We start from the raw sequence: 13,757 nt of genomic DNA, 5'->3' as shown, positions 1-13,757 counted from the left end.
TGGCCAAAGAGGTAACGGTTCATTTTTCATATGTGAATGTCTAAACAAATCTGTTTCTCTTACCATAACTAGTATCTCAAACTTCTGTTTTTACACAGTCTTTCCTATTTTATGGCCTATAAAATAAAAGGACTTTACTGTTGACTTTGTGGGATGGTCTCAAACAACTCAGAGACAAATTCTACCTCTACTTTTATTTTGTAACATTTTTGTTGAAAAGATTACTTGATAAGTGCTTCCTACACCAGAAAAAAATATTATATCAAAGGGATCTACAACAAGCTGAGTTCTAAAACACAGAAAAACATATTTTGAACAGAAAAGATGAAGATAAACTCACCATTGAGGAACAGCTCCTCCTGCATTACTTGTCTGGCAGCATCAGAAAAACAGCGTTTCTTCAGCCACTCTGCATCAAACACACTCATGTGCTGGTCGGGCCACACAATGGAAACCTGAGGAAACATAACTACATACTGATTCTCATCAAAACATTCCCTGTTTTCAACTCTTCATATTTTGATGTCGAAACATGTTAACAAAGAAAGCATTGGTTTTTTTGAACAAATAAACAGTTTTTGACCCACTGTAGGTTTTCTTTTATTAACATCTACTTTTAGAAATTCAAAAAAATGGTTTAATCCACAAATGGAGAAACATATTTAAAAATATATCTTTTATTATGATGATGTACTTTTTGACTATGTTCAACTAAAATGCATTTAAAGGCACTTGATGAAGTCAGAGTTTCAGTATTTTTAAATAACTAAAAGCAAGAATGACCTTTTCAAGGAATTCAAGAACAGTAAGTACAGTGCAAACATAAAGTTATACCGGGGTTATTTTAGTCAATTTACATAACAAAGGCAAAAAACATCTGAGGATGACTCTCCTGGATGGTTGGAACAGTCAAAACTGAATCTGCTTAAAGCTGTGTCCCACTTCAGGAGCTGAATCCTTAGGGAGAAGCAGCTCAGAGGTGATTCTGTTGGAGGACCTAAGGTTCATGGTGAGCATGCCAAAATTAGATCATCTCCCTTTTTGACCTCAGCACTTCATCATAAGGCAGCTGCACTCAGAGGTCAGTGATTCTCATCCTGGCAAAGGATTTTTCCGTACCTAAGCACAAAGTTGTGTGCATATAATTTAACACACATCACTAGTAGAAATACAAAAGCAAATAATAATCTAGTTTATATACTTAGGTACATTTCATAGGGACAACTGCTCTAATACAAAATAAATACATATTTTAAAAAGAAAATGTGGGCACTTAAACATACACCAGTTTTATAAAGGATTAAACATATGGTAATATCACGGTAATATGATATTACCATAAGCAATAAACAGTTTCTAGTGTCCCTTGTGTATCGAAAAAATAAATTGAGGTAAGCCACCAAAATGAAAACATTTTGCTGGCTTTGTTAAATTTCAAAGGATTAAACTAATCACTCATGATCTAAATTTAGAGGCAAAAGGTTCGACCACCAAAAAACCTCAACCAGTCAAATAAAAAAAAAACACATAACCTACAAAAAATGTCAAATACACTAATATTTCATCACCTTCAGCTTAGATTACGGCATGTATTCGCAGCGGCATTGTTTCATTAAGCTTCTGTATGGAAGATTTGCTTTCATATAATGTTGCTTTATTTTTTTCACCAAGATCTTATATTGATGATGGGAGAGTCTGACCATTGCAAAAAGCCATCACAGGGTACTTGTAGACTCATCACCACTTGACCGTCTTCCATTGCTCAGAGTCCATTTGTTATGGTACCTTTCAAATTAAAACATTTGTCCTTGGTTAACCTCACTGATTAGTGGTTTTCTTCTGGCTACACAGTCTTTCAGCCTCAAACCTTTGATCTCCTTTTGTTTTGTGTGTGTGGAAATGCTCTTATTTTTACAATTAAAGTCCTGAGTTCCACTGTTGTTGTTGTTTTTTTTTCAATTTGATTTCAAATGTTTAAGTGATCTTCAACCACAATCATTCTGGGGTTTTATTCTGACCACATTTCTTCCTCCAAGTTCATGGTTTTCCTCTTTCCTTTCAGTTTTTATTAATTCATTGCAGAGTTCTTAACTAAAGTTTTATGTTTTCTGCAATATCCTTAGATGTTTTTTTTTCAGCTAGGAACAAATCATGCCAATGATTTGTTCCTTCTTAAACAGACTAGCATCTTTTCCACAACCACAGCATGCGTGTCTCAGCATGGTTAAGGAGTGAGGAGCAGCCCATTGCATTGGTTGGGGATAAGTAACTTGTTGCCAAGTGAAAGATAATCATCCAGTAACAAACCAATTGGAGGCTTGTACCTATTTGCTCAATTAAATCCAGGTGGTGACTTTTCTTTTGCCAGGCAGGGTTATGTTACATGTGCAGCCACTTTCTCCTTTACCAGAAATACGTATGAAATATCACAGCTGCAGAAATTAAAATTTCTTGTTCATTACTTGTTCATTATTGACTTTATTGGCTAAGAACAAAGTCAACAATGAACAAAACCAGTGCTTGTTTGCTTCTTACAAATAGCTGTACTGCTAAGCTGTACAACCTTTTGAAACTGACCCAAAATCAAAGGAACACAAGATCCCATTTACTCAATACTGGGCTGACACACACAATGTAAAGAGCTTAAGAATATAAACAATTATTTATGTTTGCATAAACATAAATATTGTTTATGTAAAAACAAACAATATTTATGTTTTTGCAACAAAGTATTGGCGCGAGTAATCAACCATAGGAAATAGGCGAGATAAAGGTAACAACTAACCTTGCCATCTTTGGTAACCTCCACAGAATCCATTCCGGTGTGGATATCAAGATCAGCCATCAACAGCAAGCGGGCCTCAGCTGACTGCAGGGTGCAGCGCGGACACTGGCAGTTGTCTCTCAGCCAGGTGAATGGGTACAAGCTTTGGCCTCCATCTTCCCATTCTACCGCCATCAGCCTCTCCTCCTCCAGAGCACGGACATGTCTCATTGAGTGAGCAGCCACAGGCATGGAGGCAGAACCAAGGGTTTGATGTCTGCGAAAATGTACTGGAGTCATGTAGAAACTTGGAGCAGGCAGCTCAATCCTACAGCAAGCTTTCATTGCCTTGCAGACCACTGGATACGGGCTCCTTTGAAAAACGGGACGAGTAAAACGTGCAAGTGTACTCATCCACATTTCTGAATGCTCTTCCCAAGCTTTATCACCAGTACTAAAAAAATTTAGAAGGAGAAAGAAATTATGAGAATTATTCAAGTCTACTTTAATGTAAAAAACACAAAAGCAAACAAAACCTAACCTGATAGGAATTAGTCTGCCTTTACATAATCAAGTATGCAAATGTATGTTATTTTCAACATTTCTTTATAAAAATCTAAAAAGCATGGATTCCTTTATGCACCGCCCACCCTTTACTCTGATGTCCATAAATAATATCCACAGCTATCATTTGGCTCCATAAGTCTTCGAATTAAATTAGTAAGAGTCTACATGTGTTTAATTTAATCGTAAGGTTTGTGGTTGTAACTTGTCAAAATGTAAATTTTTTAATAATTTGTATCAAATCCTGTATATAAGATGCGTCCAACACCTGTCCTCAATAACCAGTATCCTGCATGCTTTAGGTTGCAACACTTCAGTCAAATGATTGTTCATTACCAAGCTCCTGGGGCCTGGAGGTGGACACACCTGCTCTATATCAGGGTTTCCCAACCTTAGCCGGCAGGACCTGTCCTACACGTTTTAGGCGTTCCCTACTGCCACATACACGTGAACTAAATGAATGGGTGATTGTTACGGCCCTGGGCCTTAAGGGCTGGGCTGCAGGTGTTGCTTTTGTCTGTCCTTGTGCTCCTCCCCTTTACAGGTGCTGCTGATCAGGTTGATTGGGAGTGCAGAGTACTTAAACCTGGCTGTCTCCGTCTTCTGGGTCGCCTTCGGCGTCAACTTTGCCGCTTGAGGTGTTTTGTTGCCAGGTCTCAGCTCCCCTCCTTTTTGCACCTTTGCAAATGTCTTTGTTTTGGCACTTCAACACTTCCATATGCACTCGTACAACACATCCAAGCATTTGCATTACACCACTGATACTGATATCCACAATCCATTGTTGGTTTTGTTAATAAATATTCATTGTTCTACACTTTAACCCCTGCATGGTCTCCCGTTTTGTTATGACCTTGAGCCAGTCGTAACAGTGATTAACAGAGTCTTTGATAGTGTGCTGTAGAGGTAACAATCATTTGAATCAACTGTGCAGAATTAAAACATGAAGGGGTGTGGGACCTGGGAAACAGTGTTGAGAAATATTGCTGGTGCACAGAGGAGTGTTTGTAGCATACTACTACTACCTTCCAGCAGTTAAGACTCTAGCTATCACTGCTAACAAATTCTACTCCAAACTGTTACTTGTACAGTTGTTCTCATTTCAAATAACATTTCAAATAACATTGTTTTCCCCTATTCTTGTAAATGGAATCTTTCATTGATGCACAAATGCACATTTTTGAATTTTTTCTCCTCAGTTGCAAATTAACTGTACAGTATTTTCTTATGACGTAAATTTGCTCTTACTGCACAGTATATTATTTGTGGCTCTATTCTTATGTTTTTGTGTACATCTAAATGCTTGAACTTGCCTGTCACTTTGCTGCTGTAATACCTAAATTTCCCTACTGAGGGACAATAAAGGTTATTTTTTTCTATTCTATTCTGCAATTCTGAACTAATTCCTCAGCATGGCATCCATTTGAATCAGATGTGTTGAGTCTCGTCTCTTCATGAAACTGAAAGTTTAGTTCAGCGAAAAACAAACAATCCCTGGTCATACATCAGTTATTAGCCTTTAATAGGTTTGATAAAATAACTTTCAATTCATTAGGGATCAAATTACAGATAATGTTCAAAAACATGAGTATATTTTAATACAATGCAACTATTACACCGCACGTGACTCGGTGTTTGACAACATACACACGGCTTATATCGTAGAGTTCACCGACATTCAACTTGAAAACAGCCTCACTAGAAATCCCACATATAGCCTCCAGCTGCTGGCTTAAAAGACTGAGCTATCAATAAGGCTGTTAGCATGAAGCAGGTTTTTAAAGCTACATCCGGAATCCAGTTTAAAAAGCCATAAGCGAAACAAACACTCCCCCTATTTTCCCTGAGGGCTTATTTACCGACTTAAGCCAAGGTTTATGAATTCAAGCGGCACTGACAAATAAACAGTAAAAACACTAAAATTGTCGCCAATAACAAACGTTACCTGTATTTTGTAAACGCCGACCGGTTGTTGTCTTTAGCAACGCAGCAGCTGTTAGCTTGAGAGGGGAAGTAGGTGAAAGGTCGGCCGTGCCTGCCTGTCTGGTCAGGGACAAGACAATCATAGCATGTGTGTAAACTTTGCTCTACTTTCTATTCTCAGACACACATCCAGCTGATAAACCAACTGAACCTGCCTTCAAACTGAAATTATGTTTTAAACAATATTAATTTCCCCACATAGGGTGGCTTCAAAGAATCAAAGCAAGGTTTTAATTTCAAATGCATTATCCTAATCAGCAAATTCTTGCCATCCCTATAATTATTTAACTAGGCTTAGCTAGGCTACCTAGCTCTGTCTTTTAATCTTGATTCATAAAAAAAGAGGTTTAAACATAACTATAAGAAAAAATATTATGTAACCTGTGGCACCAGCTCCACCTATGTTAATTGAAAGAAGAGCAGATAGTCATTTTTGGCATGACCAGAGAGAAGCCATGCAAACTTCATGCAGAAAGATACTAGGCTGGGATTTGAATCTAGAACCTTCTTGTTGCAAGGCAACAGTGCTACTAACTGTAACTGATCAGAAATCTCACCGCTCAAAGGACAAATGTCTTAGCTGCGGGATGAATTGAGGAAGTCTTTACCCGAAGAGGTTCGTTTTATCTAATTATAGTTCATCAATATATTCATTGAAACCAAAAATTCAGACAGCATGCCACTCATATTATTGTAAATTCAACCATAAAAAATTTAAGCGATGAGATTAAAAGTTATTTTAATAATTACTGTATACCTTCGCTTGAAGAACTAAAAGGAAACAAGCAGGCAGACAAATATGAAAAACATGCTACAAATAGTAGTCAAATTGATATAATGATGCCATTTAGTAAAGAAGAAATTAATTAAACCAGTAATTACACAAAAGGTCAGGAGGAGATTGGAGATACAATGGGAAAGAAAAACAGGTGGCTTTATAACATTCATAATAAGTCCCCATAATGAGGAAAACGGGAAGAAATAACCATATTCAGATTACAAGAGAAATGTGGCTGTCTTTGAAAAAGGCAACAGAACATGTTTTATTGTTCTGCATCAAAAAGGCTGTTGAGAGGAGTGAGCTGGTACAAGGCTTACAAGAAAACAAATTGCAATTGGGTGGTACAGTTGTACAGTACAACACTGTTGTATTGCAGGAAGAAGGTCGTTAGTTCAAATCCTGAATTTGGGTCTTTCTGCTGGAGTTTGTATGTTCCCACTGTCCAAGGACATAAGTGTTATGTTAAGTTTTCTTGGAAAAAAAAAAAGACATCAAACAAGACGCGAATTAAAATAATAGGTAACTTAACCTAAAATGACGAAGTGGGACATAACCAACTAGAAATGGCGTATTAAATAATAAAATTAACAATAAAACAAGAGGCCACAATTATGAAGCGGAAACTAAACTAAAATAACCAAGAAATAGAAGTTGCAGTACATTGTAAAAGTATTCAACCCCATTTTACTCTTTGCTCTTTAAAAATTGGGAGCAAAGATTTCCCCTCTAAAGATGCCTAGCTGACTGACTCTCAAATGAAAGTATTTGAAGGAATTCCAAGGAGTACTTTTTTTGTGTTAAAAAAAAAAATAGTACCCATGTAAAAAATTGTAGATTGTTCAGTTTCATTGCTCTTTATTGGCTCTAGCAGCCTTCATTTGAGAGCCATTAGGCAGGAAGTTTGGAAATGACAGAAGGGGAAGACATGCGATAAGGGTCATCAGATCGGGACTGGAGCCTGTAACTGCCGCGTCGAGGTCTAGGGCCTTCATATGAGGGCTGTGCTTTACCTCCGAGCCGCCACAGCAACCCCTAGCTTTATTATTCTAAAATGAAAATGTAAATAATCAATTATTCCCAATGTCAAGATGGTTTGACCAACTCCTGTTCATGCCACATGACAGTGGATTGTGTGTGAAAAGGAACACCCTCCTGTAACATGACAGAGAAAGCTGTGGAGCCATGTCTTCCATTTGCCTTCAGATATTTATGTTAGACCCCAGTTTCTCCAGTGGCTGTGGTCAAAACAAAGCAAAGACGCAGACTGAACCTGGAGAAGGGCTTGGTTACAACAGTTGCCTCACTGCCACTAAAGGAGACAAAAATTCTCAGTGAAGCACAAACTCATCACTGAAAGGAGAGAGCAACAATACTTTGTAGCATAAATGCAGTTTATTCCAGTTTTGACAGTTTGCCAGCTTACTTTCATATTGCTAGAAATGTATTTCAAGATTATTTGAAGCAAAAATATTTAAAATTAAGTGCTTTTTGTTTTTGCAAATAAATATTTTGTCTAACTGTGGTTGTTGCAATCTAACATCAGTATGCTGGTGCTGTCAATAAGTTATTCATTTTGAGGCTGCAACATTTTTTCCATAGTTTTATTAAGTTTGAACAATGTTTACTTTTTCAATATTCATAAGAATTCTATAGGTATTTAACATTTTGGATTAATATCTCACAATAATACAACTTGAATGCTAAAACTCATAAGCATGGAGATTAAATATTAACTTTTAAGTATTCAGTCTTACCTCTCGTCTCTTATTTTTTCCTTGTTTTCCTGAAGGTGCAGGGATGATCTGTTCCAGGAACCGCAGGAGCACGGTCGTTTATCTAAATGGTATACGCTCACATCCGAGCTTTAAAAGCATCCTTTTGCAATAATTAACCCAGGGTAACAGATAGCTGCTAGAATCATTATGGAGCAGAGATCATTTTCAAAGGCTGAGTAATAATGGTTGCAACTCACTCACCTTGCAGCAGGTAGGTGTGTTGAATAACAGACGTGGAGTCATTGGGTTGAAGTGTAATATCTGCCAAGTGCATTGACATAATAAAAATTTACTGCCTTAAGCTCCTGCAAAATTAAATAAGTTTTATCTGTAAAATAGCAGCAAAATATTATTTGGAATAAATTTAGTGAGACCATGGAAGAATGCACCTACATTAACAAATTTTAGCTACTTCCTGTAAATTTAATTTAACTCAACACAAAACGCTTTACTAAATAATTGATTTGAGCAAAGTAAATTCTGCCTTCCGATGATAAATGCTAAATTACATAGTATTATCAGTATTGGATATAAATTTAAGCAACATCTTCACTTTGGAATAAAGCTAATTGTTTTGTAGTATTTCTTAGATTTTTCACTACATGGTACACATTGTCTATTTAAATTTTAATAAGAAAACTGGTGTCTTCCCTTTGCTGCAGAGACATAGAAATCAGGTTAAAGGTTCCTGAGCTGTATGTTACACGCCTTTGTGTAATCGGTTGGCACAAAGTCTTTGTGAGCGAAACTGAACCGTTACATAATTTACAACCCCTGGTATTTAACATTATGTAGTTATGACATTTTAATTCCTTTGCCTCAAAGTGTCAGAGCGTTTATGCAACATTATCTGTGACCTTCAAAGACTGAACCACGGTTAAAATAAACAAACAAATAGTAGATTGGAGCTCGCTGGATGAGAACAAACAGGCTGTTTGTAAGGCCGACCGCAGCACCTAAAACACACACCCCTTACAACTTCGTTCCCCATAAATACCAGTAAGCAGCTTCTCTCTTCAAAGTACATGTAATTAGGCCAGGGCCTGAGAATATAATTCTTAGCAGACCTCAAAGTCTTGTTAAGCAAACATGCTAGGAACTCTGTCATTTTCAACCATGTGGCAATATTTTGTATACTATAAATTATGTGTGTGCCACAGCTACATCACAGGGTCCCCCATGCGCCACAGGACCTCACTGGTAATGAAAATCTTGCGTATCATAGTGACATTACAAACTAATGGATAAAAATAAGAATGCTGGGAAAAATGCTTTGATTCATGTTGCAACTCAGCAGCCCCGTTGTACTTAATTACTTTATTTTAAAAGTCACAATACAGTCGATTAAGTATGTTGTCATACAGATTATTCCTTAAACTCAAAAGTACATGAGTGCTGCCTGCAGTCTTGTCTGTCAAAGTATTACACCAAAAACATAAACACAGATATGCGTGTTCCTTGAGTTGAAAAAGAAATGCATAAACACTAGTACAGATTAAGGTATTCTGTTATAAAGGTACTCACAGTATTTACTTTTAATAATAACCTGTATATTTTACAAGACTACACTCCTTGTACAAAACAGCACAGCAAGGGGCACCACCCACTTTAAAACAGAAGTCACAACCTTTAGCACTCAGACAGTAAAAATTGTGCAACATTTGCAAGCCAATAAAACAAAGCCAGAGAAAAATTACAACTGATGCGTCGATGCACATGTAAACATTCTTTGATTTTCTCAGAAAAACATTCTTCAAGAGGGTCAAAGAGACACAAATATTGTTACTTTTTTATAGGATCTTTCTCCCTGACTATGGTCAGCTATTTCACTGCTAAATATAGATTATTCAAAGGCAAAACCAAAGCAGGCACAAGGCATTCAGGACATGGTGCAGACACTATAAACTGGGGATGTGATCAGATTTTAATTCTAGTATTATATAAATCTGCAAAACATATTAAAAACTTACTTAAATCTCATGTTTTGAAAGTCAAAGCCTCTAGCTCTAATTCCATCCATCCATCCATCCATCCATCCATCCAGCATTGCCAGCATGACAATATTTGACATCTAGGGAATATACAAGGGAAATACAGCTACCCGTGTCTCATTTAGTGTTTACATATTTTGTGTGTGTGCAAACCATTAGCTAGTTTCAATTTAGATAATTAAAATTAAACGTGAAATATGAGGATGTATCTTGTTTTGTCATCTAACTATTATTTACGATCTGCTAGGTAGTTAGGCTGTCTTGCCAGGATAGCCGGTAGTTTGATCCATTAAGATTTTTCCATGTGGCAAAAAAAAATTGTATCCCCAATATTTACAAATACTGAGAAAACCCCCCAAAACAAAACATGATGGCACTTGACAGCTTATAAAAATGTGAATAATTCATTGTTCATTGTGGTTACAATCCAGTTCAGTAAAGTAAAAATAAATATTTTTCAATTTTCAATTACTCTTATGAAGAGAGCTGTATGCCCAGATTATTTTTTCATCTCCAAGACTCTCTTACTATCAGCAAAGTTACTAGTGACTTTTCTTTCAGGTGCATAATTACACATACTAATTCAGTTTATTATTTTTTCATATTTAAAACAATTTATTTAATTAAACTGACTGCAAAACTAATTCTGACAAGTGGCGGGACCCATTTTTGCATTGAATGTATACACATTTCACACAAATTTAAAAATTGTTTTCCAATTTGGGGACTTTGAAATGAATACTTTCTACATATTTATTTGCACTCACTGTGAAAACTATAACTGTCAATCATTCCAAGCTACACTGGCCAATTATCTACTGTAAATATATTTATATTTTAAGAAAAGAAAAAAAAAACAATACATTTGCAATACCTAAATAATTGCAGCAAATTATTAATTATGTGAGATTAGGCACCAAAAGAGGATTTAGCCCAGGGGCCGGCATTATCCTAAATCCGGCCCTGGTCACACTCCACAATAAAAACAATATTTAAAGTGATGTAATGGGAAGTTTGAAGGGATTATTTTCCTATTAGAATTTGAGGTACTCGTTCTTCAGTCTGCTCAGTCTCGTTCCGTGGCTGCGGATGATCAGAGACAGCAACTCGTGTTTGTCCTTCAGGCCCAGGGAGATGTCCAGGGTCTCCTTCAGGGCGTCCCGTGTGTGCACGATCATGGTGAGGAAGTCGTCACTGAGCCGGTGCTCCTCCTTCAGCTCGCTCTCCTGGCTCTGCTTGAACTTCACCTCCAGCTCCAGCAGAGATTTCTCCGAGTTTGTGAACGCCTCGCCGATCTGGGCCGTCTCCCTGCGCAGATACATCCCGTAGCTGTCCTCTCCGTCCAGGTCGTAGGAGATGCTCTTCCCGATCCCCTCCAGCACCCGCGCCGAGTCCTCGATCTGCCGCTTGACGAGGGTGAAGTCGTCCCTTATGACAGAGTCTTGGTCCTCGTCCAGACTGCACTTTCGCTCGTCGGTCATCTTAAAAAGCATTTGACACTGCTCTGGGTCGTCGTTGTCCTCATATTCGCCATCCGGGACAAAATAATGATGAAAAGTGCCATTAGACATCTCCGGATGTAATGGTCCCCGGTAAAAAGCTCCGCACGCTGGCTGTAACAACATCCAGGCACTTAAGAGCAAGTGAACAAAAGCCATGATGCAAACTTGCTGCAGGGTGAAAAAAAAAAAAAAAGGTTTTAATACTTGCTAAAATGCAGTTTTAAAGGCTATTTCATTTCAGCGCAAACTCTGCAAACAGGTTCCAAACTGCGCAGTTACTTGAAGTTTGGCCGTAGTTTCAGCGTCCGCCTCTCCAAACAAACCAAAAAAGTGGCGTGAAATTGTTTCACGGCTTCTCTTTTTCGTTCTTTAACCCAGCTGGACAGCTTGCATCACCGTTGGCGAGCAGGAGAGCGGTGAGTAAAAAAAAGTTTTCCTCGGCGTGGCTGTAGTCCCGACTCTGCCTGGTGCCTCAAACGCAACATCTGGACGTCTCAAGTGCCGCGCTTCAGTTTTTGACTAATAATACCTCTGTGCTACTCTCAAATTACAGCCCCTCCGTCATTTTCAAAAGGCTGCATTCAGTCTGGTCCAGACTGCCACCGGGGCCGGCCAGTAAAAAAAAACCTCGCTCAAACCAGAACCAAGACCAAGTTTGTGTTAATTCGCACATCCGTTGCAAGTTGGCGTATATGGTTCAAGATTATTACACTCCTGAGAAATATACAAGTGACCACATATAAACCTGAAATGCCCTTTTGTAAACCAGACCTGTAATTACAGTCCAGGCGCACACATTTAAAAATGTTATACTTTTTTAATAGCAAATGACATTTGACTGAAATATTTGCAGTGTGGTAAATCTTATTACATTAAAAATAAAAATAAATAAATCCCAATAGTCACAGTATTGTCGGTATAAATAAAAGCATTGATTTATATTGCTAAATAACAGCACACCGGATAACTTTATAAAAAAATATTAGCACTATTCATAAAATAACTGCAAATCCTTGCAATAGTATTCACACCCCTCCCTTGAACCTTGTAACCACAAACGCCAGTATAATTCATAGGAATTTTCCATAAAGTATATTGACTCTTTACTCTTAAATAAAACACGCTCTCCTGGCTGTTGCCTCTAGTTATGTCTGTGTATAATTAATCTAAAAATAAATAAAGTTGTAATTACTATAATTGATAACTTAATTTTTCTATATGGTTTTATGGTAAATCATAAAATAATCATGAAACAATACTTAGTATTTGTGCAAACAGGATGATGCCCAGTAGATTTCTTGTTGAGGGTGGAACTCATCAGCTGGCAATCTAGAAAAATGACTTCTTTTTTTTTATTGTGGAAGGACATTGTAGTGTGTACTTTAAGAACTCCTTAATGATCCTTCTTTGTTTAAGTTCATCAACTATTGCAATGCCAATGTATAAAACAGCTCAGTACCCAGAAGGAATTGTTTAATTTGAGTGTAATTTGGTGCGGAGGCAAATAAAAGATGGGTATGTAAATGATGCGGTTTACAACAAGCTGGCCTGTTAGAACGAACAACACAGATGCATAAGTGGTGGTGCAATAGCACCAGGCTGGTACCAAAGCAACCTGCAGAAAGTCAAAATGATAAAGGTCATCAGAGGCAAAGGATGCATCAAGAATGGGTCAGACATGAAGACCTCTTACAGGTAATGAAATAGTCTTTTTTTAGAATTAGCAAAAACATGGTCACTATACTTCTCTCTTCAGATTAGTTTACAAAAAAATATTGTGACAGAATAAACATGAAATTTAAAACCCCTAAATTTTAACTCAAGTGTAAAAGCCACTTAAGTTCTTGTATCATAAAAAGTAAGTGCAAAGCATAAATGTATTAAGAAATAATACGTCAACATAAAATATATTTGCTTACCTTTAGTATTCAGAATATATTAGGGCAGAAGTTCAAGTATGACCCGGTTTTATTAACTTTATAATGAATGATGGGGTTTTTTAAAGTACAAAAATGTTATCTGCTCTTCTTTGTTAGGATCACATATTTAAAAAAAAAGCTTTAGGAGCTTTAGAAACAGTCCTGTTTTTTTCTCAGTGACGATGCATTTTCTGGTAAATCCAAGAGGATTACTCAAGACATTTATTTAGCTTATGAAAGAATGGCTTCTTCTGTCCTGAAAGGGAACACAAAATGCCCCAGTTTATCACCAACATTCAAACTTGTATGGATAATTGGAAGGGTATTACATTTTGACATCTACAGATAAACTATAATGAGAGCGCTCTCTCAAATGCAGCGTGCCCAGAGTAAAACGTTTGTCTCTGTGAAAATGCGGGACAGCTGTGGCTCAGAAGAGAGGTGTAGAAATTTCAAGGTTTCATGTCCAGTTCTTGAT

At 37.2% G+C, this 13,757-nt stretch overlaps 2 protein-coding genes across 2 annotated transcripts in view; both read right to left on the bottom strand.

Annotated features, from left to right (window-relative positions):
* Positions 1-13,757, bottom strand: part of bbox1 (butyrobetaine (gamma), 2-oxoglutarate dioxygenase (gamma-butyrobetaine hydroxylase) 1) — a 57,773-nt gene that overhangs the window by 20,239 nt on the left and 23,777 nt on the right. Inside the window, exons 2-4 of the mRNA XM_008405679.2 lie at positions 5,274-5,367; positions 2,786-3,218; positions 341-455 (exon numbers count right to left, since the gene is read on the bottom strand). Coding sequence (XP_008403901.1) covers positions 341-455; positions 2,786-3,218; positions 5,274-5,367 — 642 coding nt within the window. The remainder of the gene's footprint in view (positions 1-340; positions 456-2,785; positions 3,219-5,273; positions 5,368-13,757) is intronic.
* fibinb (fin bud initiation factor b) lies at positions 9,166-12,097 on the bottom strand. Its single transcript, XM_008405678.2, has one exon. It carries the CDS (start codon positions 11,514-11,516, stop codon positions 10,893-10,895), a length of 624 nt encoding a protein of 207 aa, XP_008403900.1. The 5' UTR covers positions 11,517-12,097; the 3' UTR covers positions 9,166-10,892.

The sequence above is a fragment of the Poecilia reticulata genome, linkage group LG3, assembly GCF_000633615.1.
Source record: "Poecilia reticulata strain Guanapo linkage group LG3, Guppy_female_1.0+MT, whole genome shotgun sequence".
Classification (NCBI taxonomy): Eukaryota; Metazoa; Chordata; class Actinopteri; order Cyprinodontiformes; family Poeciliidae; genus Poecilia; species Poecilia reticulata.
The sequence above is the reverse complement of the archived record's forward strand: the minus strand, read 5'-3'. Positions and strand labels throughout refer to the sequence as shown.

Excerpts from the sequence above, each read along its gene's own strand:
- fibinb (XM_008405678.2), bottom strand. The coding sequence starts at position 11,516 with ATGGCTTTTGTTCACTTGCTCTTAAGTGCCTGGATGTTGTTACAGCCA.